The sequence below is a fragment of the Heptranchias perlo genome, chromosome 2 (genome assembly GCF_035084215.1).
Source record: "Heptranchias perlo isolate sHepPer1 chromosome 2, sHepPer1.hap1, whole genome shotgun sequence".
NCBI lineage: Eukaryota > Metazoa > Chordata > Chondrichthyes > Hexanchiformes > Hexanchidae > Heptranchias > Heptranchias perlo.
This window is the reverse complement of record NC_090326.1, coordinates 74,618,164-74,644,789: the sequence shown is the minus strand read 5'-3', so window position 1 is coordinate 74,644,789 and position 26,626 is coordinate 74,618,164. Positions and strand designations below refer to the sequence as shown.

The following is a 26,626-nucleotide window of genomic DNA, read 5'->3' as shown; positions in this document are numbered from 1 at the left end:
TATTGCAACAAATGCGGGATACTTTGTATCAATTTCAACCAAGTTTCCAGCTTCATGTTTTCATAATTCAGTGATGCGTATTGGTTTGTAAAATTATTCCGAAGTTGATGCTTATTTTTCTTTTCCAGATACATTCGATCATATCCACGATGTAAAATGTAGCAGCATTTAAATGGCGTCAGTGGGTTCGTGGACAGGCTACTCTGATTCAACATTTGTGAAATGGTATAAACACTGGTGAAAGTACAGTGTTCAAATACGTGTTCAAAATGATAAAACATGCATAATCTAAAATAACAACTGACTAAGTACTTTGGGCTATTAACAAATTCTTTCAGCTAGTTAAATAGCTTCATGAATCCCACTGTTACTTTTTTTCAAAAAAAGCCCGGAGCCTCACTAACTTTGAACTTGCGTTAGAAAGTGTGTCACTGGGGCAAAGGGAGACACAGTCAGCGAGGAAGGTGGAGCCAATGGAAAGTGGGTCACATGGTAACATAGAACAGCAATCATTAGGAGATTGAGTCATTGCTTGTGGAGTCTCGCTGTACGGGTGAGGAGTGAACTATTAGGGAGGGCATTGTAGTCAAATCAAAATTATATACAGCAGGAGGAAAGAATAAAAGATTGAGGAAGTCATCAACGAAGACATCCAGCAGCGAGACATTTGGGGTTGAGAGAAGGGGAGAAATCACGACTGAAAAGTAGGGTTCAGGAACAAACCTTTTGTTTTAGAGGAAACCTGTTACTGAGGAAACCCACATATATCGCAGGTTTTCTGTATTTAATGAAATGGATGGCAACAGCAGTGCAGGTAAGATTTTAACATTTTTTTGTACGTTTCGGTGAACGTGGTTCGAATAAATCCAAGCAGAATTGTGAAATGGAAAATGAGTGTTGCGGATAAGCCCGTGTGTCGGTTTGCTCAAATGTTCAGTATCTCGATTCACTTCCTTTTTTTTTAAGAGAAAAAAAACAACCCCCCCAAAAAAATTAAAACGGACTCGACTATCACTTTGACAAGTGGAATAGTTACTGGAGGTTTTCCGGGCAAGCAGCTTCTCGCAATAGTGTAGAAATCATTTTTTTATTTTGATGTGGTTTAATTTTGGGGAGCTGTTTGGAAAAATAAGTCAGTTTATTATATATTTTTTTTGTTGCCGTTGCTGCTTGCTCTGCAACAACAAAGCTCAGTGAAGTGTTTCGCCCCTTCTGGCTGCTCCAGCGGTGCAGCTCCTCTGCTCGCCTCACATGGACCTGCTCTGCTCGCCCACGTGCCCGTTATGTTTACGCTGCCGGAGCGCGGGGCTCCATTGGCGGAGCGGGGCCGATGTGACGCGGCAATCACAGAATGGAACGTCCCCCGGAGCTCGCGGCGGCCGCACGTGACCGGAGCAGCCCCGTGTTTATGTGACCCAGTTTCTGCTGAGGGAGAGCAGCGGCGGTTCCGCAGCCAGGAATAGAAAGGGGACACGTGCCTCCCTCTACAGCAAAAGGGCAAGAAGCGCCGCCTGTAGCAAGGAATGGCGCCTGCAGTCAGTCGCCTGGTAAAGACACGAGATGCAGCAAAAATATATATATATAAACTGCCCCAGCCAGCGAAGATCAGTTGCCGAAGTGATTGCCTATTTTTTTTAAGCCACATGTGTACGTGAGGTTATCAACCAATGTCCAGAGTGGTGCTGCTTACGACATTGTTTAATACTAAAATGTGTTATACAACATGGATTTTTAAAAAAATATGTCAAACTATTTTGGGTCAAATTCTAATTTCTAGTTTGTGGGATTCATTCCCCCAGTTTTCTGTATAGTGTTGTTGTAGCTGATGTCTTTCAACATCTGGAGGGCGTCATATTTTTTAAAAATACTTTTTAAAAAAAATACTTATTTTTTCAGGTATGATAGTTTCCTCACGTAGTGGATAGGTTTTAACTTTGCTTTTAGGTTAGTTAATACCTGCTATGGTATGTCATTACTGTATAGTGCTTGTCGCCAAGCATCTGCTGAGGTAATCAAGTGGCGATTGACTTGGTAATGTACAAGAACACTAGATCAAATTACAATGGTAGCAGGAGTCTTGGTGACTGTTCAAATCCTTTTATATCCCACTTACCTAAATGTGAGCAAAACTGCAGCTTGTACTAATTGGACAACGAATGTTAGTTTTGAAATGGGAATTACAATGAAAAATCTACTGCTATCGTGCTTCAAGTCATATTCTACTTAATATTTTTGGATGGAAGACTAGAATGAATTATTTTCCATTATTGATCACAAACCATTTTAAATAAACTTTGAAAGCACCATTCTTGCAGGTTAAACTATGTACATGATGTGGAGATGCCGGTGATGGACTGGGGTGGACAAATGTAAGGAATCTTACAACACCAGGTTATAGTCCAACAGTTTTATTTGAAAATCACAAGCTTTCGGTGCTTACCACCCTTCACTCACCTGACGAAGGAGGTAAGCTCCGAAAGCGTGTGATTTTCAAATAAAACTGTTGGACTATAACCTGGTGTTGTAAGATTCCTTACATTAGACTATGTACATGTTAGCTGTGTCTCATTTTTGGACATCTTAGTGGATGATAAATTATAATGTTTTCCAGATGCAAATATTCTAATATCTCTGATGCTTTTCATTGTATCTGATCATGAAGCTGTGTAATTATTTTTGTGAGGGTATTAATTCAAGTATTTTCTCCCTTGTGCCACTTTCTGCTTAGACTGGTCTGCCTGCCCCAACACCACTTCCAGTATGACTCTTGAGTTGGCTTTGAGGGGGGACACAGCTGTGACATGGGGATTGCCTTCTGACTTTTCTGGAACAAACTTTTCTCTCTTTCCCTCTTCTCCCCCTACCCCCTTTCCCATTTTTTTCACTTCACCCCTTCTCCCCCTTGCCCCCTTTCCTCATCTCCCTTTGTCCCTGCACTGCAGTAATGCCCATTGGTGTTCTAATGCTTTGCATCAGCAAGTTCCCAAAACTACATACTTAAAGTGCATACAATGAAATTTCCTTGGGGAGTGTCCATATGCCCTGGATAAACTTACTAAGACACTTGTGCTGTTTTTGAAATTATGGAAAGGAGGGAGGAATGGGGACAGATGCTAGTTTGGGAAAGAGAAAACCACAGGGGAATCTCTTGCATTTCCTGGTGTGGCTTATAAGGGGAAAGTTGTATGCTTACCTTCTCAGCTCTGAGCAGACCAAGTGGATTAAAAAGAAAAGATGAAAAGTTACAATAAAATGGGGGGGGGGGGGTGGAAAGGAGAAAGATTCACAATACACCTGTTGACAAAAGAATGTTTAAAACAAAATAGTGAAAAGGACTTCTGATCTGTTCCATTTAACTTTATAATTGTCCTCCATCCCCATTTTTTGTTTGTTTTAATGCAGGTGGTGTCATTGCATACATCAGTTCATCAAGTTCCAGTTGTAGTCCTGTCTCTTATCACAGTGACAGTTCGGAGAACAGTTTCCAGTCAATCTCGTCTCCTGTTCCATCATCGCCTAGCAGCTTTGCTTCTGATAACCATATCAACCCGAATGACATGCTTGCTGAAAACTGTACATTGAAACTAGGGAACTCCAGCAACATCCAGCTTGTGTGTTCAGCTAAAGGGGATGGACCAAGCACAAGTCCTATGAGCAAAAGTGCCAGTGGCGTTACTAGTGAGTTGATAATGCTAACAAAGTAACTTGATCTTGAGAAATTTAACACAGAATTTCTTTGATTTGACGTCACAAAATGGTTCATTTAATTAAAAATAGATGAATACAAGTTTTGTTTTGTGACTGATAAAGTGCTACTGGTGTTGTTATCCTATTGGGTTCTTGCTTTTTAGAAATTAATGGGATGATTCTTCTGTGTAAAGTCTGTGGCGATGTGGCATCTGGATTCCATTATGGTGTACACGCATGTGAAGGTTGCAAGGTAAGGCAAAGGTTCTCTGAATTAAAATAAATAGTCACAAACAGTCAAATAACAGAACTTGTAAAGTAGTTTCAGTAATATCCATATATTTATTGGACCACTAGTGAATCTATTGAATTGAATAAAGTGAATCAGCCTAAAGATTTTCCAATGTGCTGCCATGCTGCAGATCTTAGTGTGGTGTATCTTTCCCCAGTCAATGATGCTATACCAAGAATCATGATTTATTCATAGAAAGCTAATGTGTTCAATGCTTCAGCTTGTTGATCAGGTGTGACTTATTGTACATTAGTTGGGTTATAAAATTGTTTTATTTTACCAACTACCAAGTCAGAGTACCAGGTCACATAATGTAGATTCTTTCTGGGGGGGGGATGAGAGGGAGAGATCTACACTTAGCTGAAGAGTTACTGTAAATGATTTTTCTTTTGAAATTTAAAAAAAAATGAATTCTCAGGATGTGGGTCTCGCTGGCAAGGCTGACATTTATGGTCCTTCCATAGTTGTGCTTGAAAAGGTGGTAGTTGGCTGCCTTGAACCCCTGCAATCTGTGTGATGAAGGTTCGCCCACAATGCTGTTGGGTAGAAAGTTCCAGGATTTTGACCCAGTGACTATGAAGGAAAGGCGATATACAGGTTTTACTGTATAAACGATACAGTAAAACTTGTACAAACGGGCACCTGCAAAAAAATGGACAATTATTGACCGTCTCAAATAACTTACACTGATACAAGCTGCACTTTGAAACCATGGACACTCGCAAATTCCGAACTACGGACAGCCTTCAATGCACAGGACACGCAGGCAGCAGCGGATGAAAGAAATGGCATTTGTGGAATGGAGATCTCTTTACCCAGCATCCACAGCGGCAGAGAAACCGCTCTTCTCTGGGATTGAATGCTTGCGGTTTCTCTGCCACAATGGATGCTGGGTAAGGAGCTCCCTATTCTACAAATGCTGGGAACTTCTGGCCGGGGTGAGGAATGAGCCCCGAAATCATGGGGAGAGGGAGACTGGGGGCTCGTGGGGAGAGAGAGCCTGGGGAATGAGGGCTCGGTGGAGGGATGGAGACTGGGGGCTCGGTGGGTGGGGGGTGGGGTGGGAAGCGGGAAGAGATGGAGAAAATTGATTCCCCTTTTCTCCGCCCTCAGTTTCCCCTCTTCACTTGCTCACGGGTGGCCTCTTCGTTCTTGGAACTTCTATCACAACAGCTGCTGGCGTGAAACCACAAATAAAGATTCTCAACTACAGGGGACCCAACCTTTATAAAGTAAATCCAATAACATTTGTGAATGTCATGTGATCAGAACATCACATGATCAAACCTCCAGGTTTGCCCCCAACCAGAGGTGGCAATCCTACTCCACCAGTATGTCATGAGCTGCTAACAGCCCCCTACCCACCCCACAGCACTTCAGATATTAGCAGCTGCAGCATATGGAGGGAGACTGTGCCGAACAGGGTTCTGCAGGACATTAATCCCCTCCAATTTGGCTGGGTTCTCCCAGGCATTCTGGCCTTACAGCAGCCACCTCTCCCTGTGCAGGCTGCCAATGTAGCAGATCTCAGGATCAGGACATCCTTCCCTCAATGGAAAAGGGTCCCTGGATGGCAATGAACTGGGAAACCCAACAAACAGAAAATGAACTGAAATCACATCCCGCTGGCAGGGCTCCAGAATTAGGCACGATCCCAGGTGGGGGCAAAAAAAGGAATGCTGCAGGAGATACAGCCAAGCCCGGCATATTTGGCTCATTTGTTTTTTTTCATTCATTCATGGGATGTGGACGTCGCTGGCAAGGCCAGCATTTATTGCCCGTTCCTAATTGCCCTTGAGAAGGTGGTGGTGAGCTGCCTTCTTGAACCACTGCGGTCCGTGTGGTGAAGGTTCTCCCACAGTGCTGTTAGGAAGGGTGTTCCAGGATTTTGACCCAGCAACGATGAAGGAACGGGATGGTGTGTGACTTGGAGTGGAACGTGCAGGTGGTGTTGTTCCCGTGTACCTGCTGCTCTTGTCCTTCTAGGTGGTAGAGGTCGTGGGTTTGGGAGGTGCTGTCGAAGAAGCCTTGCCGAGTTGCTGCAGTGCATCCTGTGGATGGTACACACTGCAGCCACAGTGCGCCGGTGGTGAAGGGAGTGAACGTTTAGGGTGGTGGATGGGTTGCCAATCAAGCGGGCTGCTTTGTCCTGGATGGTGTCGAGCTTCTTGAGTGTTGTTGGAGCTGCACTCATCCAAGCAAGTGGACAGTATTCCATCACACTCCTGACTTGTGCCTTGTAGATGGTGGAAAGGCTTTAGGGAGTCAGGAGGTGAGTCACCTGTCGCAGAATACCTAGCCTCTGACCTGCTCTTGTAGCCACAGTATTTATATGGCTGGTCCAGTTAAGTTTCTGGTCAATGATGACCCCCAGGATGTTGATGGTGGGGGATTCGGCAATAGTAATGCCGTTGAATGTCATGGGGAGGTGGTTAGACTCTCTCTTGTTGGAGGTGGTCATTGCCTGGCACTTGTTTGGCGCGAATGTTACCACTTATTAGCCCAAGCCTGGTTGTTGTCCAGGTCTTGCTGCATGCGGGCACGGACTGCTTCATTATCTGAGGGGTTGTAAATGGAGCTGAACACTGTGCAATCATCAGCGAACATCCCCACTTCTGACCTTATGACGGAGGGAAGGTTATTGATGAAACAGCTGAAGATAGTTGGGCCTAGGACAGTGCCCTGAGGAACTCCTATAGTGATGTCCTGGGGCTGAGATGACTGGTCTCCAACAACCACTACCATCTTCTTTTTTGTCAGGTATGATTCCAGCTACTGAGGAGTTTTCCCCCTGATCCCCATTGACTTCAGTTTTTCTAGGGCTCCTTAATGCCACACTCAGTCAAAAGTTGCCCTGATGTCAAGGACAGTGACTCTCAACTCACCTCTGGAATTCAGGTGTTGTGTCCACGTTTGGACCAAGATTGTAATGAGGTCTGGAGCCGAGTGGTCCTGGCGGAACCCAAACTGAGACTGAGTAGGTTAATGGTGAGTAAGTGCCACTTGACGACTCTTGCCCTCACTTTGCTGATGATAGGAAGTAGGCTGATAGGGGGGTAATTGGCCGGATTTGATTTGCCCTGTATTTTTGTAGACAGGACATACCTTGGCAATTTTTCACATTGTTGGGTAGATGCCAGTGTTGTAGCTGTGCTGGAACAGCTCAGCTAGCAGCGCAGCTAGTTCTGGAGCACAAGTCTTAAGCACAACAGCTCAGGTGATGTTGGGGCCCATAGCCTTTGCTAGGTCCGGTGCACTTGGCTGTTTCTCGATGTCATATGGAGTGAATTGAATTGGCTGGAGACTGGCATCTGTGATGGTGGAGACCTCAGGAGGAGGCTGAGAAGTACCATCAAAACTTGGCACTTCTGGCTGAAGATGGTCACTAATGCTTTAGCCTTGTCGTTTTGCACGCATGTGCTGGGCTTATGGTAATGCAATAATCATGGACGATTTTAACTTTCATATAGATTGGACAAATCAAATTGGCAAAAGTAGCCCTGAGGATGAGGTTGGTGTATTTGGGACTGTTTCTTCGAACAAAACGTTGTGGAACCAACCAGGGAACAGGCCGTTTTAGATCTGGTAATGAATAATGAGACCGGATTAATTAATGACCTCAAAGTCAAGGATCCCTTAGGAAACAGTGATCATAATATGATAGAATTTCACATCCAGTTTGAGAGTGAGGATCTTGGATCTGAAACTACTGTATTAAACCTAATTAAGGGCAGTTACAATGGCATGAGGACAGAGTTGGCTAAAGTGGACTGGGAAAACAGATTAGAAGATATGACGGTGGATAAGCAGTGGTAGACATTTAAAAAGATATTTTATGACTCTCAACAAAAATATATCCCAGTAAGGAGGAAAGACTCCACGAGAAGAGTGTACCAACTATGGCTAACTAAGGAAATTAAGGATGGTATCAAGTTGAAAGAAAAGGCATACAATGTGGCAAAGATTAGTGGTAAGCCTGAAGATTGGGAAAACTCTAGCAACTAGCAAAGGAGGACTAAAAAAATAATAGAGGGAGAGAATAGATTGAGAGTAAACTAGCAAGAAATAAAAAACTGACAGTCAGAGCTTTTACAAGTATATAAAAAAGAGAGTAGCTAAACTAACTATAGGTCCCTTTTTAGAGGATGAGAATAATAATGGAAAACAAGGAAATGGCAGTCATTGAACAGATATTTTGTATCTGTCTTCACAGTAGAAGACACTAAAAGCATACTAATAATAGTAGATAATCAAGGGGGAAAAGGGGAGGGAGGATCTTAAAAACATCACTATCACTAGAGAGAAAGTACTGGGTAAACTAATGGGTCTGCAGGCTGACAAGCCCCCTGGACCCAATGGCTTGCATCCGAGGGTCTTAAAAGAAGTGGCTACAGGGATAGTGGATGCATTGTTTGTAATTTTCCAAAATTCTCTAGATTTTGGAAAGGTCCCAGCCGATTGGAAAACCGCAAATGCAACGTCCCTATGCAAGAAAGGAGGGAGACAGAAAGCAGGTAACGATACGCCAATTAGCCTAACATCTGTCGTTGGAAAAATACTAGAATCAATTATTAAGGAAGTAGTAGCAGGACATTTAGAGACTCAAAATAAAATCAAGGAGAGTCAACATGGTTTTATGAAGGGGAAATCATGTTTGACAAATTTATTAGGGTTCTTTGAGGAAGTAACGAGCAGGGTGGATAAAGGGGAACCAGTAGATGTAGTGTATTTGGATTTCCAAAAGGCATTCGATAAGGTGCCACATAAGGTTACTGCACAAGGCAAGAGCTCTTGGTGTTAGGGGTAATATATTAGCATGGATAGAGGATTGGCAAACTAGTAGAAAACAGAGAATCGGGATAAAGGGGTCATTTTCAGGATGGCAATCTGTAATTAATGGGATGCCGCAGGGATCATTGCTGGGGCCTCAACTATTTACAATCTGTATCAATGACTTGGTGTACTGTGGCCAGATTTGCTGATGATACAAAGATAGGTGGAAAAGTAAGTTGTGAGGAGAACACAAAGTGTCTGCAAAGGGATATAAATAGGTTAAGCTAGTGGGCAAAAATTTAGCAGATGGAGTAATGTGGGAAAATGTGAAGTCACCCACTTTGGTAGGAAGAATATAAAAGCAAAATATATGAATGGAGAAAGACTACAGAATGCTGTGGTACAGAGGGATTTGGGTGTCCTCATACATGAAACACAATAAGTTAGCATACAGGTGGACCAGGTAATTGGGAAGGCAAATGGAATATTGGCCTTTATTTCAAGGGGGATGGAGTATAAAAGCAGGGAAGTCTTGCTACAACTGTACAGGGTGCTGGTGAGACCACACCTAAAGTACTGCGTACAGTTCTGGTCCCGTTATTTAAGGAAGGATATATTTGCATTGGAGGCGTATCAGAGAAGGTTCACTGGGTTGATTCTGGGTATGGAAGGGTTTTCTTATGAGGAAATGTTGAGCAGGTTGGGCCTATTCTCACTGGAGTTTGGAAGAATGAGAGGAGATCTTATTGAAACATAAGATTCTGAGGGGGCTTGACAGGGAGGGTGTCAATGTTGAGAGGGTGTTTTCCCTCTATAGGGGAACCTAGAACTAGGGGGCATAGTCTCAGAATAAGGGGTCGCCCATTTAAGACGGAGATGAGGAGAAATTTCTTCTGAGGGTTGTGAACCTTTGGAATTCTTTACCCCAAAGAGAGGTGGCGGCTGAGTCATTGAATACATTCAAGGCTGAGATAGACAAATTTTTGATCTGCAAGGGAGTCAAAGGATATGGGGAAAAGGCGGGAAAGTGGAGTTGAGGCCAGAATCAGATCAGCCATGATCTTAATGAATGGCGGAGCAGGCTTGAAGGGCCAGATGGCCTACTCCGGCTCCTATCTCTTATGTTCTTTGCCATCATTCAGGTTGGACTGTTCCTTCTCCTGTTAGTGGCTTAATTGTCCCCTACCATTTGACCACAACTATTGGTTGTGGGATTGCTTATCTCTGTCTATAACAGCTGCTTTTGCATGTATCTAATCCTGTGTTGTAGTTTCATCAGGTTGGCACCTTATTTTCAGGTACACTTGGTGCTGCTCCTGGCATGCTCTTCTACACCATTTGGCACCAGTCCTCAGATGGTAGTGAGGAGGACTTTGCTGGGTTGATTGGGCTGGTTGTGCTATCGTTGATTCGATGCCTAGATTGCACCCGAGTGATCTGTACGTTATTAAAATTCTTAGTCAGTATTATATACATATTTCTAATGGAAATTTTACGTTCGGCTTGCAACTCCTGTCCACATCACCCTTACTTCCCTTGTTACAATTTTTGAGTAACGTTTTTATATCAACATTTATAATGGAAATTCCTATAGCAACAATTGCCTGATAGTGATGTGAGGTCTATCATTATAGCCTAAGTGGTGCTGTTGTGCCTCCCCAGTTGTTTGCTCAGCTCCCCTGGTCTTTGCTCTCTTCAGCCCCTCACCCCAGTCTGCCCCAAATGAATGGCTTCATCTGGCCCCGCTTTTTGGCCTCCTCAGCCTCAAGCCCTGCTATAGCCCAAATCAGCACATCATTCTGACCCTATTCTCCAGCCTTCGACCCCTGAAATATCGAGACTTTTCAGTCCTGCTTCCTCCTATCCCAATCCTGGAGCTGCCTGCACACTATGGGCCCAGTGCTGCAGGTCTGGCCCCGCTCCCAAGCCTTTGGTCCTTTTTTTTTCCTCCTTCTGTTAGCCCCTAAGTCACACTTCAAAAGTTCGTCCCTGGCGTTAACTGGGAATCAGCTATTGAAATGTTGGGAGCTTCATAAGGGTTCCTTAATGGGCCTTCTATGGCTTTGGGGAAATTCATGTTCTTTAACATATTTCAAGTATAAATGACAGGGGCATCCACAAAATTGTGGAGAAGCCATTTAGGGATTCCCATCCCTGCACTTCAAAAGCCGATTCCCAGTTAAAGCCAAGAATGGGCTTTTGAACCACAGGGACAGATTCCCTTATAGGCTTTGGGGAAACCCTTGTTATTTAACCTTCAAAGGCTTTAAATATTTCCGCCTTTCCAAACGTGGCAGGGAATTGAGGGCTTCTGCTCCGAGCACCCTGTTCCTTCCTGTCCATCACTCTTCCCTCTCCTATGGAATAATTTAGATATTTAATATCTATAATGATAGCTGTGCTGGGAAGGCTCCACAGCTGCACCTGGTGGTACAGCTCCACATGGTAGTCCTGACAAGTCATTGATCAGATTAACAAAGGAAATTGTATTAGAGTGCCTCCTACTGATGTCTTGAGGCAGTGTTAACAGATAAATCTTAATGTGTGACTGTCCATAGGAAATGTTTACATTGCAGTTTTCAAAAGTGTTATTTATGTACCAATTTTAATATGTACAGATATATAAATTTTTTTAAAAAGCACAAGATTAGATAGGTTCAGGTAAAAATGCTTAAGCCTTTCACAATCCTGAACCTGTGCCCTTCTGTCATGGCATATCTGAGAGTGTTGTTTTAGGCTTGCTTTATCCTGTAGTATCTTACATACTTTTATAAAGTCCCCTCAGTCTGTTTTTTGAGGTTGAAGGGCTCCAGATTACCAAATTGTCAATCATAGCTCATCCCTACAGCAATGGGGATAAAGAAAGACTTGCATTTAGATAGCATCTTTCACGGCCTCAGGAGCTCCTATTGCACTTTACAGTCAATGAAGTACTTTTGAAGTGTAGTCACTGTTGTGATGTATGAAACGAAGTAGCCAATTTGTGCACAGCAAGATCCCACAGACAGCAATGTAATAACCAGATAATCTGTTTTAGTGATGTTAGTTGAGGATAAATATTGATCAGGACACCAGGGAGAACTCTCTTGCTCTTCTTCGAAATAGTGCCGTGGGATCTTTTATATCAACCTGCGACGGCACCTCCAACAGTGCTTCCTCAGTACTAGATTTTGCTAGAGTCTCGAGTGGGACTTGAATCCACGACCTTCTGAGGCAGAGTGAGATTATTACTACTGAGACATGGCTAACTCCTCATTGCTGCCCTCTATATTGCCTTTAGGGCCCTAAGGTATTTTGGCACCATTCTTGGAGTATGTTTGTTTTTTCTCCTTAATGTGTAACACTTTGATTTGACTGTATGCAGATCTTTCACGGACACCAACATTGCTACTCTACTTAGCTGATATGAAGTACACTTGTGCTTTAGTGACATAAGTTTGTTTTTCCCTCACCTTGAAGTGGATTAGAAATTTGCAACGTGTACTATGTGTAAAGCCATTTCTGTTGCACTGGTGGTGCAGCCTCATTCTGAGCCGTGGACATTGAAGCACCCCAGCAGCATTCTTCGGTTTACATCACCAAACCTGTATCACCTTACCATGTGAATGCATGCCGGAAGAATCTATACTGTAGAGTAGTTCACAGATTGTGGTGAACATTGCCATGTGATTTTATCAGCATAAGTGTAATATTGTATGAAATAATCAGGATCTGAAATAAGAATCTTAGAAATACAGTAGAGGGAGTGACCATTTGGCTCAATGTGCCTGTTCTGGTGCCAGCACTTCAACTGAAACCCTCTACTATAATCCCACTTCCCTGCCCTTACCTCATTTTATATCCTTCCTTTCAAATATGCTTGTTCAGTTCTCTTTTAAATGTTATAGCTTATGCCTCAATTGCCACTTGTGGTAAATCATTCCCATGTTCTATAAATCCTCTTTGTGAAAAAGAAATCTTCAAATTTCTCTCTCTTCATTCTTCGAACGATAATCCCAGGCCTATGCCTTTTTGTTACTGATTCACCAACAGAAGACATTTTCTTTTACTATTCTCATAATTTTGAAAATCTGTATTAGATTCCACCTTAACCATCTCTGAAATAGTGAGGAAGGCTCAAAGAAATTGGGCTTATCAGTGAATCTTCACTATACCCCTTCCATGGCATTTAATATCCAACCTACAATGGAATGCCCAGAATTATACTAAATACTCCTAATGTGGTCTAACCAATGCTCCTGTGAAGCACCTTGGGACGTTTTACTACGTTAAAGGTGGTATATAAATGCAAGTTGTTGTTGTTGTCTTGTACAAATTCTTCATTGCTTTCTTTTTAATTCAATGCCGCATGTATATAACCCAGAATCCCATTTGACTTTTTTTGATGATTTTTCTACCTGCACTCTCGCCTTTTAAAGATCTATGTATCTGCACCCCAATTGGGCAGATGCCTGATAATCAATCTGGCAACAGTAGATGTTGCTATGGCTGTTGTGCCATTTTTTCTCTTGACACTTTTATATACTTACAAGGGCGCTTGGGGAGTCACATTTATAAGGCTCTGTAGAATAGTTCACTTATCATGCATATCAAGTTTGATAATCTAGATTTGTAAAAAAAATGAGAAGGCTATAAATGGCATTAAAGATGGTAATCGTAAGTGATGAAACCAAATCTAATTTAGAGGCAAATTTGCAAAGGTAAGTTTTAAGAAGAATGTAAGTGCAGAAAGGAGTAATAGTTTGTGTGGTGGTCTATGTTAATATTTGTTAATGAAGCTAACCTTGTCCAAACACATCAAAGCCAAGTCTGAAATGGTTTAGATTTGTATAGATGGTTATGGTTAACTGAGATTGTTCAATTTAGTAGTTAAACAGATTGCAAAGATCAGTAGGAAATATGCCGTGCTTTCCAGTTCTGTAATAGCAACCGTACTAACTTAACTTTAACTAACGCCTTAGCAGTACCGTGCAAATTTTGGGCCTTTTTTTACGAATATAGTGAAATATATAGTTTGATGAGCAAAATTACTAAGCCCACACTTGTGGAGATCGCAGAGTGAATAGAGGAAAAATAGCAAAAGACCTTAATTTGTGTTTAGCATAATGTCCTCATATCTGAAGGAGGAGGGTGGGGTCAAAAATTCTGCTGGGCTCTTGGAATCAGTACAATTCTCTTTTTGAACCTGGTGGAGTAAGTATTCCTGTAGTATCAATTCATATCACTTGGTGGCACTGTAATAAAATTTAAAGACTAACGTATCTGGGGTTTTGGTGCAGCACCTGATTCTGCCGTATGGTGAAGCAGTGTCAGATGTGAGGAGAAGCAATCGAATACAATTCAAACTACAGTCTACGAGCTGTCATAAGCGTATGAAAACGCTGTTTAAAATTTACCCTTGCAGGGTCAGCTTTCCCAACACCAGTCCAAGTCGGTGCTTGCTCAGCAGACCCTGATTTTCTTGACATTTTAAAGTCTTGTAATTTTTGAGTGTATATTTGTAGGTCTTCAGTTAGGAAAGCTTGTTGCCATGTAAGCTGTTCAGTAATTCTATTGTAGGTAGTTTTTGAAGACCTGCTGAGGGAGTTGTTTCTTTATCATATAGTGGTTAATGTGAGAAATTCTTATTTCAAAACATGCAGCCCTGGAGGTGAAATCATTCTTATTAATATTTTGTTTGGTGTTTGCCACTCCAGATATGCAAAGTTGAGGCAAAAAGTGTTCCATGTCTGTTAAATTACCATGTTACAAAGAAATATTATGCAGCTAGTCTTGTACAGCTCAAGGTGCCTCTATATGCAGTTTGCTACATGGCTCTAAAGAAGACAAACTGACTAACCTTGCAGATCACCTAAAATTAAAAGTTTGGACAATTATGGCTACAGGCCAAATGGTGTAAATATGCAGTTTTCTTTTTCTTTTTAATTTAGATTAGCTTTAGTATCCTTAATCTTATCCTTCCAGGGATTTTTCAGAAGGAGCATTCAGCAGAATATCCAATACAAGAAGTGCCTGAAAAATGAAAACTGCTCCATAATGAGGATGAATAGGAACCGGTGTCAGCAGTGTCGCTTTAAGAAGTGTCTGGCTGTAGGCATGTCCCGAGATGGTGAGTACTCTTGCAGATGAGAACAATCTTATAATGGTGCAGTAAATACTGAAATGCATATATCTGATGTTGCCATATTCTAAACTGTTAATTTCCATCAAAAATTTACCTTTTATTTGTTCCACTATAATATTTATAAACCTTTGATTGTGTCTTCTTTTACAGCTGTTCGATTTGGACGCATTCCTAAGCGTGAGAAGCAGAGAATGTTGATAGAAATGCAAAGCGCAATGAAAAACATGATGAATAATCAGCTGAATGGCTACGTACAGACTGAAGTATTACAAGAGCGACAACATGAGATCTCTTCCCCACAACTGCAGCCCGAGAGGTCGCAAAACATTGAGGATGAAGTAATTGGTACAGTGACCAAGGCACATAAGGAAACTTTTTTCTGTGCACAAGATAAGCCAGGCAAAATGCTGGAAACCGCACAGTTCCAGAACAGAGAAAGTCTTCAGAGAAACAATGATGATAACTGGATGACTGGACACCCTGCAAACGAAGTTAATGGAATCCACTGTTTTAATAATGCAAACCAGCACAAACTCTACAACACAAATAAGATTAATAACCATATATTTTGTGCAAATGGTCACACAGATGGATTCATAAGCAGGAATTGTCAAACTATTTCTAGTGGATATATGCAAAAAGCATTTGCAGAAGATGGATTTTCTCAAAACAGCGCCACAAATGACCACTCATGGACCACAGAGAGGAGAATGCACCTGGTAAATATACCATCTATGCTGAGCATAGGGTCGTACTTTCATTGCAAAAGGGTTGACTTGAAATATTTGCCCATTTGAGAGATGCAAGATCAAATAATTATATTAATTAAAAGATTGCGCTGTTTATATTTTGCAATACAATCTTAAAACCATTATTTAATATCACTTTTATTACTACCTTTTTTTGAATAGAAACTTAACATTTATTTGTATGTTTGAACTTCTATTTGTGATTTTCATACTGAATCTTTGTGGTTATTTTGGCCAGGTGTGCCCAATGAGTATGTCCCCTTATGTAAACCCTGATAAATCAGAACAGGAAATCTGGGAAGAATTCTCAATGAGCTTTACACCTGCAGTTAGAGAGGTGGTAGAATTTGCAAAACGCATTCCAGGATTCAAAGATCTATCACAACATGATCAAGTTAGCTTGCTTAAAGCTGGAACGTTTGAGGTATGTACTAAAGATAACCCTATTTCCAAATATTTTGTAGTTGTCTTGGCACAGGAGGATCAGAAATGACGCTGATTCAGCAGTGGTAAATAGTAGCTAGGAAGTGTTTTGACTATCATATATCGGTTCCATTTTTTTTGTCTCTTCTGTTAAGTCAATGACTTACAAGTGAATAATCTTCATGTGCTAGTCTAGACAATGCCAGGCTGTTTGATTATTGTAGGGGGAGGTGAGAAACACAGCTGAGCACGATCCCAACCTCACCCAATGTGCAAGTGTGCCCTTTCTAGCAGGAGCTACTGGATGATAGTCAAGAGCAGGGACCCTGGTTGATCATTTTATTTTCCCCTTAACCTAGGAATGCTGTGTCCCAGTTGTAGCATCCCCATTGTCATCCCACTGAGGGTGATTAACTCAGCACACCAGGAACCAAACTTGGGCCTTTTGTGATTTGTGATTTCTTACAAACAATATGAAGGCCATTGCAGATTTGTCCAGAATTTCCATTTGTGATTTTGGACAGATAGGTCTGGAAATTCTGGTGGGATGGGCGAGCAGAACTCTGGCAGATCACTTGGAGGGCAGAAAGCAGATCCTCCAAGTTTTCGCCCTATGTAAAATCCAGCCCAAATATCTGTCTGAGGGGGGGCACAAGTGAGTTTTCCGCCCACCCCTACCTCCAAAGACTCCTTTGGGAGAGTTCTGGACTACCCTGAGAATTCTGCTCCTGAATGCTCTGTCTAGGCCTAATGGAAATCACACCAGCTGAGAGCTGTCATGACTTCTGTTGCGAGTCTAGTGAAAGCCCTAATACTGTCTGCGGGAAAGGCCATTGATCTCGGATGGGATCGATTACCTTCATTCCGCCCATTGCATCCCTGTGAGGAGACTACAAATTTAGAAACTAATCTTTGGTTTCAAGGGCCTCTCTCCAATTTTCCACTCTGTTGTGTACGCACATGCACTGGCTGCTGGCCCCAACTATTTATTTGACCTTGTCACGGTGATTTGGGATGGGGTCACTGTCAATGGCCATGGGTGGGTGGGGATCCCACTATACTGCTGCTTCCAGCAGCGGAGCAGGGACCCACAATTTCGGGGCCATACTCTTTCTGCTGTGATAATAAAATAAATTAATGAATTTTGTATATTATGAGCCAATGTTGCTTAGCACCATCCCAATCTGAATGTCCACACACTGGCCATGAATTTACAGCATTTGGATAATTTCTTCCTGCACCACACGTTAATCCCTAACTGAAAGGACTGGTAGGGTTCAGGAAACATTTTTATTAGGACGTGCGTGCATAATAGTTAAAATCACAATTACTTATCAGCTCTCCTGAAAAGTAAAGATGACATTACATTGCTATTAAGAACAGAAATAAGAATAACACAATCCATTTGCCAATGATGTTCAAGCTGAACATGGCTGTGAAAAAGTAAATCCTGGGGACTCTCTACAATATTTGTTCCCCTCCCAGGGCTGGAAACCGATGGTGGGAAATTAACTTTTTCCCCCCTCTGCATTAGTGAGTCTGAAATGAAAGAAAGAAGAATTGGTGTGCTGATCCGATCTTGACCAATTTTTATGGAGGAACTCTAGGATGAAACAATAGTTTTAATCGGTCAACTTGTGACACGGCTATTTACTTTTTGTTTGCTAACGAGATTTTTTTTGGTGGGGAAACAAGTGGAACTGTAATTTTTGAAACCCTTTTTAAATGTAAAGTTTTTGTATGCTATATCCAGAATCTTTCTGAATGATGTGCTGATGAATGCCTGTTTCTGTCATTGGCAGGTGTTAATGGTACGTTTTGCTGCTTTGTTTGATGTGCATGAGCGTACAGTTACATTTCTTAGTGGAAAGAGTTACGGCATGGAAGAGCTGCAGTTACTGGGAGCGGGAGATTTGTTGATCTCCATGTTTGAGTTTAGTGAAAAGCTTAGTGCCCTGCAGCTCAGTGAGGAGGAGATGAGCTTATTCACAGCAGTTGTGCTGGTTTCTGCTGGTAAGAGAAGCTGCTATAATTGTGTTTATTCACACACGCTATATGTAAATACCATTGTTGGGTCGCTACCTTAGAAAACAATTAATTTTTTCCAGTTGTGTGAATTACAAGTAAATTGGAAAATAAAATAAGAGAGGGTGCAATGAATACCTTCCTGATACTTTTTTTGAGGAGTTTTACAATTGTGATGCTGTCATTCCACTGACCTTTGTAGTAAGATAGACCAATTTGCTCTCATTTTTTGGTTATTAAAATCAAAGTGTAGCTGAACTAACTTTCCTTGTAGAAACGCCTATAAATCTAACATGATTGTTCATGATTTATTTGATTTAAATTTTCTTTCTCTTCTAGATCGGTCTGGAATAGAAAATGTCAACTCAGTGGAACAATTGCAGGAAACTCTAATTCGGGCACTCAGAACCTTAATTATGAAAAATCATCCAAATGAAGCTGCTATCTTTACAAAGCTCCTGTTGAAATTACCCGACCTGCGTTCTCTTAACAATATGCATTCAGAAGAACTGTTGGCCTTTAAAATCCACCCTTGAATTTATGAACGCGTTCTCCACACTTTGTTTCTATTCTGTTGTTGTCGCTGTATATTTTGTGAATGAGTGTGCATATTTATGTATATATATGAGAGATATATATATATAAGTGCATTTTTTCCTGCATTATTTTTGAGCTACAAGGAATAATATCAATTAACTCAACTAGAAGTATACAGAAGGTATTAATTAAAGTATATTTTGAGACTTTAACTTGTATGTAACTTGAGACTATTGAATATGTATAGGTATGACTCATAATGTTTACACTTCACCGTTAAAGATGACTTAGATGATTATGGCTCCACTTTAAAATGGTATTTGAATGATGTTATGGGGAACCTAATGGATTTTATTTTTAACCTTTTTTAGAGCTTTAATTTTACGAGTCCCTATTCTACGGTGCTGTGTCTTGATGCCAGTGGGGCTACAAGACACAGCTTAAGGAACCTGGACCGCTTCCGTAACTAACTTTCTGTCCAATTTAAAAAGAACAGTTTTGTAACAGCCTGGCAGTAACACGTGGAGTCTGTGATCAGTGTGCAATTCTCTTCCTGATGCTTCAGTTTTTAAAAAAAAAAGGCAAATTGAAGCACTTGAGCAACATATTGCAACTAGCATGTCTGTCTTGTCTTTGTTAGCTGCAGCATTCAATGATAGCTAATCTACATATAATGCAACTGTTATTGTACCTATAACATTTTAAAGTTTAATATTGTCCTTATGGATTGACTACTGTAAAATGTGCTTTTAAATTTGTTTGACTTTTTTGAATGTGAATAGATGCAGTAAAGTAATGGTTTGAAATGCGATGTGCTTTTTCTTTTATTCTTGTACAGTGAGCCAGTTTGGTACCAGAAGCTTCTGTTGTGTGATGGTGTATGTAATGTCTTGTTCTAAAGCTTTGCAGCATTGTACATTTTAAGTAGCTGTGCAGGGCATTGTATGTTATTGGCACATCAGGTGCTTGCCTACATAGCTCACAGCCTCAAGTGTTCAGCAGAAATGTAGCCCAAAAAGTATTTTTCTTTTATACAAGTGTAAGAGAGTGTCAAATTTCTCCTCTGTAGTTATGATAATTGTTGTTGCTCCCTCCCCTAGACTAAGTAAATTAAGCTGGGTTGTTCAGCTCTCTGCAAAACTCCAGTGCTCATAAACTACAAACAAGCTTTAACTGAGTCCTTTTATTAAAGACCTTTTTTAAGAAGTGGTGTAGGCAGAGCAACCGATGTGCTGATTTCACATGAAAACTGTTTTCTCAGCAATTGCTCCTGCTCTGAAGGCACTGGGGTATAGTTCCGAATGTGTTGGTCACCATCTACTACCTCACCCAAGAGGCTATCATTCATGTATGAATCCTGACAGCAAGCATTGACTGGCTGCTGGGGATGGGGGGGGGAGGAAGGAAGGAATCCTGTCATTACCCGATGTCTATACACACCTTTCCAGCAGAGGTCAGTGGACAATGATCTGGAGCAAAAAGCCTGGTTGATTATTGTTACCCCTATCCCTTACTCTGGATACTGACGACTAATATTGACTGAGATCTGCCAACTTGAACCTGAAACCTTGGGGGATCAGTTTTAACCCTGAGCTGATTTCAGGCAGGTGGAGGAAGGAGGAGGGAGGGAGGGAGGGGGGTGGGGGCGAGTGACATGTACTCACTTGTGTTTGAAGTCCTGGGTATTTTAACTCCTGGGCCTCATCTACATGCTGCCGGTCAGCTGGCCGCCTGAAACCAGCAGAGATGCAGCTGGCTGGTGGGAGAGAAAGTTTGGCCAGCTGGAAGCTGTCGGCCGGCAGTAAGGGAAGGCAAGCAGGTAAGTTGTGGGGACGGGCTTTCAGGAGGGTGTCCAGGGCAGGGGAGGCTTGCTCCTCCTGGCCCCAGAAAGGAAAGTTTTAGGAGGCCTTTTTTTGTTTTCTGGCCTGAGAGGAAAGTTTACTGTGGCTTTCTTGCTCCAGCCTCTGTTAAAATGCAGTGGGATCCCATTTACGTGATAGAACCCCTATACACATAAATTTATGAGGCTCCTGCCTGAATGTTAAAATCTGAAATGGGGCGAAAGGGTTGGGATCTGAATGGTTAAGTAACCTGCTCGTTTACTTAAGTTGTTTTCTGCCAGGCGGGTAGGATTAAAATTAACCCCCTTGTCTGTATGGCTCAGCTGTTTGCTGGATCAACAGACTGAACGATCGGGGGAATTGATAGGAGTTTGAGTATTAGATAACTTGCTGCAGCCATAGCAATTTGATGTCTTTTCAGAAGTTAGAGTAATCAGTGAAGCCAACCATTACTAACCCTATTGTCTGAAGAGTAATTCCAGACTGTCCAGATGACTTAAATACATGTGTAGCCACGTGTGTTTGATAGTTGAGTCAGGTTAATCTAAATAACTATCACACAGCTTTTATACACTTTTTGTATAATGACTAGTAAATAAAATGCAGCCCTTTCTACATGGTTTTGGTCTTTTAATCTTTGTGCTCATAATATCAGCACCTTAAACTCTGCATCCTGAACCCCGGTGCAAACATTTTGCAATTGTTTTCTCAGCCAATTTGAAGCACACTTCTACTAGTTATACATTCAGCTGCAAAAGTACATAATAGTGCCCAAAGGTTCAATTTTATTATATAGGCTTGATATATTTTTTGCCCTGGACTACTGTTAACTGTGATCTAGTTCTAACACCATTTTCTGTACGCCACCAGAAACTGGCTACTGCAATAAGACTGAAGCATAGCCTGAAAATTATAGTGAGTGATGTTATTGTATGAACACTTAAAATGCTTGTATAAAATTTCTGTCTGTTATTTTAATGGAGGTTGTAATCCATTTATACAAACATATTAAACATTCCTAAAACTGTTCAGTAATTTCCAGGCTCATATTATTTATGACTGGACTTTTAAAAAGCTCTTTAAAATCTTCATGCAGTGAAATTTGCAATCACAAGGTTACCAAGCACCTGCTAAAAAGGTCATGTCTTAATGAAAAAGTGTTTAGCAAATGTTTTTTTGGTTTGGGAAGGGAGAGCCAGAGGAGCTGTATCATTTGTTATTTTGCTGGTGTTGCATGTGAGTGATGTGGTGCAATGAGGTGTTTGGAGTTTTTTTTGGGAAGAGTTTTTTTCATTTGTTTGCAGATGCTTTTTCATGTAGACTTTGGTGGAGAAAGTGTAGCAGGTTATTCTAAATTATTTGGATGCTGTGTATATTTGCTTGATTGTTTTGATGAGAAATTGGTCTAATGTGGTAATTGATGTAACTAGTGGCTGTCTCAAGAAGAAACTAAACAGCAGAAGGCACAGACTTCATTAAACATTTCATACTGTATCTGTGAAATGGTAGTACTGTATAAATGTGCACAACTAAGGAATAAATATTGCCAATACTCATAATATTTTGGAGATTGTCTTCTATTACAGAAATAATATTGGTAGACCACAATTACCACACCTAACATTCTTCCCCCCTCAGCTCCCCCCTCCTCTGCTGATGGTGACTCATGTGGTTCCATAGGTGTTGGCAGTCTTCACCTATATGGTCATTGTTATTTTTCGGCCAATTTTCTTCCCTCCTGAAGGATTGACTCCCGCTGAAGTATTGGTTCCTTGGTGCCAGGTGCCCTGTGGTATCTCATCCAAGTGACCATTGATCCTGTAAGAAATGAACTTTTCAGCCAGGGTTCCTGCTGCTGATCGCTATCCAGCGATCCCAATTAGAAAGATATGAGGCTGAGAAAGCGGTTGTGGTACTGCGGCACTGGGCTCAGGACTGCTCAGGTGTTGGACGTGCTGGTAGTGCATACAGCTGACTATGCCAGATAATGCAAGATCATCTAATTCAAATACCAACATAATACTTCCAACACATAGTGCACATCATGGCAGGAGCGTACAAGGGCCAGACAGTGGGAATTTCTGAGCAGCAGCTCTTAAAAGCGCTCCTATTTTTTTTACAACTGTCTTGCAATGGAACAGATGCTGAACTGGTTGGAATAAATCAAGGAGGGGGGGGGGAACGGCTCCATTTAATTAATGAAACTGCTTTAGAATTACTGTTGCAAGAGGTCCTTTTTTTGGAACAAAGATTACCCTCCCATGAAATGTACTGCCAGAGCTGTGTGGATTGAAGTGTAGGAAGGGCAAATTCCCTGTCAGCTGTCTACAGAAACAGAAGCAGGTCAGAAAGAAATTTACTGGCCTCAGGAAGGTTGCCAAGATAACTGCTGCTTCCTTACAATGCAGCTTACCAGCACTGACCGGTGAGCTTGATGCTGCATCACAGAGGGAAAACACACCGCATTCTGCCAACTGTTTGTGCACTTTCCAAAAACATTGGCATGCCCATCTCATTTTCCCATTGCACTCTACATTGTTAGTAGGACAAAGCATTTGTCCTGTGACCCAGTAAATCTGGCAAACAACAGACACTAAATATGCTGCCCACATCACTTACCTGCATGCTGACACATTCACTTAAGGTGTTGCTGCTTTGGGCATTTGGGTCACATTCATCTTCTCTCAGATTTCTTAGTTTGTAGGAGAAGGTTGCATATAATGTATGCTAACGAAGTCAAGAGGCCGGGAGGAATTACCTAAACTGCGACCCTTGATTCCTTGTGAGTAGAGGACCTGTGGAGCTGCTGGGCCTGGGGACAATTGGGGTAGAGGAGGGGCAGTTTAAAGGCCTGGCTAGTATTATTCTTTATCTCCTTATTCACTCCCTCCTAAAGAGGCATACACTATAGTATAAGACACGATAACGTCTTGCACTAGAAACGTCGGTTTCAAGGGGTGGAGTAGGTGGCTGAGAGCAATGACCACCCTCAGCTGAGCACCTCACAACATCCTGCGTTAACCACCTCCACAGTAGCAAGCACCAGCACAGATGTAACCACTCTGGGTGGGTGGGTTATTGAGCTGCAGGAGGGAGCACATGGTGAAGTGGAGAGCATAAGTGAGGAGGAGCAAGCGCAGGTGGAATTGCAGCTCAGAACTGCAATCTGCTGGTCAGAAAACCAGTTTGAGGGCTGACTTCAGCTGCTGAGCCCAGGGATTCAGATCTCACAGAGTCTGCCTACAAATATGGTTTGGAAGTTCAGCATTTGAGAGTTTGCCAAGCAACGTAAATAGTTCGGGAGGTCTTTGGCGGAGTCCACACCTGCATCTGTTCAGAGTTGCATGCCGTTCAACTGAGTTGCAGTCGACCATGGAGAGTGTGGTTACTGCAGGTCCCTCTGCAGTGGAGCTGCCTTTAGTTGAGGTCTGAAGCTCAGACATAGCTTCTATCACAAATGGTTTGACTGGTTTTCTCATTCTACAGCAGTCTCTATCGTCTGGATTCACCACGTTGGGGAACAAGACCACGCAAGGTGCAAACAACCTCGTTGCTGCCTGGCGGCTTGCTTCCACACACCGTCTAGCTGCAGGGAAATGGCAACAGCTGGTACAGAAGATGCAGATGTCTCTCAGCGTGACCCCACATCCAACCCCCCTGCTCACCTGACTACAGGTGATTAGATAGCATACAGGCCCAGGCAGACACCATAACAATACGCATGGCTCCTGTAGTCGCAGGAGACCATCTCCTGGGCCACCTCCATCCTCACTTACAGACAGTGACACCCAGCAATCATCCATCTCAATTGGTCCTGCTACTGGGGAACCACTTAGAAAGAGCACACATTTAAGAAGTAGAAGTAGAAGTGTCCCCCCCCCCCCCCCCCCCGATTTCCTTTGCCCCACCATCGATGGCCGTGCCTTCAGCTGTCTGAAATTTCCTCCTTAAACTCTCTCTGCCGCTATATCTCTCCCTTCTCCTTTAAGACGCTCCTTAAAACGTATCTCTTTGACCAAGCTTTTGGTCATCTGTCCTAATATCTCCTTATGTGGCTCGGTGTCAAATTTTGTTTGATAATCGCTCCTGTGAAGCGCAGTGGGACATTTTATTACATTCAAGGTGCAAGCTGTTGTTATTGTTATATGCTTTCACTGAGGGAAAGCACTAGGGAGAACACACAGCACACCTGCACTACACACAGTTAGGGTGAATAAAATCTGCTCTAAACAGAACTTTCATGTCTCTGTAAAATAAAGTGGGATTGCACCGAATGTTGTAGATATGAAGCTGCATTCATGGGCACTGATGGAAGGCTGAGGGCAACGGCAGGTTCACATACACAGTTCTGTACCTATGATTACTGATCAGCTGCACACTGATAGAATGGAATCCTTTCTGCTCATCAAGGAGGTGGCTTTGGGGGTGGTTGTTCTGTACGTTGGAGCACCCAGACAGACTGAGGAAGTGCATGGGACTCTCCTGTTGCAACCATTTCTTTTAAAACATGCGCGTGGGCTCTTAACGCTGCGATTGCTTCCAGGGTGCATTGTGATACAGAATGTGTATCGGACACTGAGTAGGCCGCAGCACCTGACAATACAGGATGTCAGTGCCCAAAATGCAACAGGGCTATAGGTACCAAGGATTGCAACATCAGCTCCTATATATATGTAGATGGGTTCAGGATTGGGTTTAGCTGTGATGCCAGGTAACACTATCAAATGAATAATGGCCACATGGGTGAGGTGCTGGTGCCCTCGGAACTGTAATCTAGCCAGAATCAGCCCTTGAAGAGAAAACTGGAAGGGAAGAAAAAAGGAACAATTAAACCACTATTATGATCCACTGGGATAGGCAGTCGCTAAAACTTCCGAATCCCCATCCATGTTTTGTGGCTTTTAAAATAGACAACTGATATAAAATAATTTTAAAAGCTGAAAGATGTTGAATAACAGAACCAGGAGATATGAAAATATAGATCAGGAAGATAGAGGCAGAATCTGGAAATGGAAATATCACAGCCAGGAAAAAAACGGAGGCACAGCTAGGAGCAATGAAATCAGACTGTTACCCTAGATCTGTTGATGTGGAGATGCCGGTGATGGACTGGGGTTGACAATTGTAAACAATTTTACAACACCAAGTTATAGTCCAGCAATTTTATTTTAAATTCACAAGCTTTCGGAGGCTTCCTCCTTCCTCATTTACCTGAGGAAGGAGGAAGCCTCCGAAAGCTTGTGAATTTAAAATAAAATTGCTGGACTATAACTTGGTGTTGTAAAATTGTTTACAATAGATCTGTTGAGTAAGACTAAGCCTAATCCAATGCTTACATCAGGCAGATATGGTGAATAGACCCAGACAGAGAATGGAAATCAGCAGACACCCTGAGATGCTCTGGTACATCTCCCAGCCGCTTGTTTCAGAATGAGACTGGAGAGATCATAGAGTAGGTCCCTTACCTGCCTGTTGGTAATGCATGGCATGGCAAAACTACGTGGGGATTAGCTGGCCAGAAAACCATGGGCAGAGGAGCCTAAATTTCCAATATTTGCTCCTGGTGGGTAAGGCTGTCCACCAGGAGAATAGGATTGTAAAAAAATACCTTTCATCTATTTCTGGAGGGTAAAATGGGAGCAAAGGTAACAATATACATTTTTTTTGGTTCCTTATGACAAGTACCATCCCTCAACTGAAAACAGGTAGGTAAAACCTGCTTCCCCAGGCCTCTATCTACCACTCAGAACTGAACTAACAGGAGGTCAGGGTGATTCCCTCAGTCTTCCCTCACTGAGAGAACATCTACCTATTGTTCAGCCTCTCCCCATGATTGAATGGCCATGACCAGGAACTTACGTGGTAATTAAGCCTTGTCTGTTACATGACATGCTGGCACCATCAGAACCATTTCAGTGAATTTTATTCACAGCTTAATAATTGAAGGATAGGAGGATAGGAACAGAAGTAGGCCATTCAGCCCCTTGAGCCTGTTCTGCCATTCAGTTAGATCATGGCTCTATTATCCCTTGTTATCCTTACCCAACAAAAATCTATCAATCTCATTCTTATGAGAAGGAGGAATTAAAGGAAATTAGTATTAGTAAAAAAAGTGCTGGAGTAATTAATGGGACTGAAAGCCGATAAATCCTCAGGGCCTGATAATCTGCATCCC

The 26,626-nt window shown here is 42.2% G+C and overlaps 1 protein-coding gene across 1 annotated transcript; it reads left to right on the top strand.

Moving 5' to 3' along the window:
* The first annotated feature begins 529 nt into the window (after positions 1-529).
* nr1d2b (nuclear receptor subfamily 1, group D, member 2b) lies at positions 530-19,738 on the top strand. Its single transcript, XM_068002962.1, has 8 exons — positions 530-814; positions 3,403-3,678; positions 3,852-3,940; positions 14,717-14,861; positions 15,027-15,595; positions 15,864-16,049; positions 17,851-18,061; positions 18,413-19,738. Exons 1-8 carry the CDS (start codon positions 793-795, stop codon positions 18,607-18,609), a joined length of 1,695 nt encoding a protein of 564 aa, XP_067859063.1. The 5' UTR covers positions 530-792; the 3' UTR covers positions 18,610-19,738.
* Positions 19,739-26,626: the final 6,888 nt, after the last annotated feature.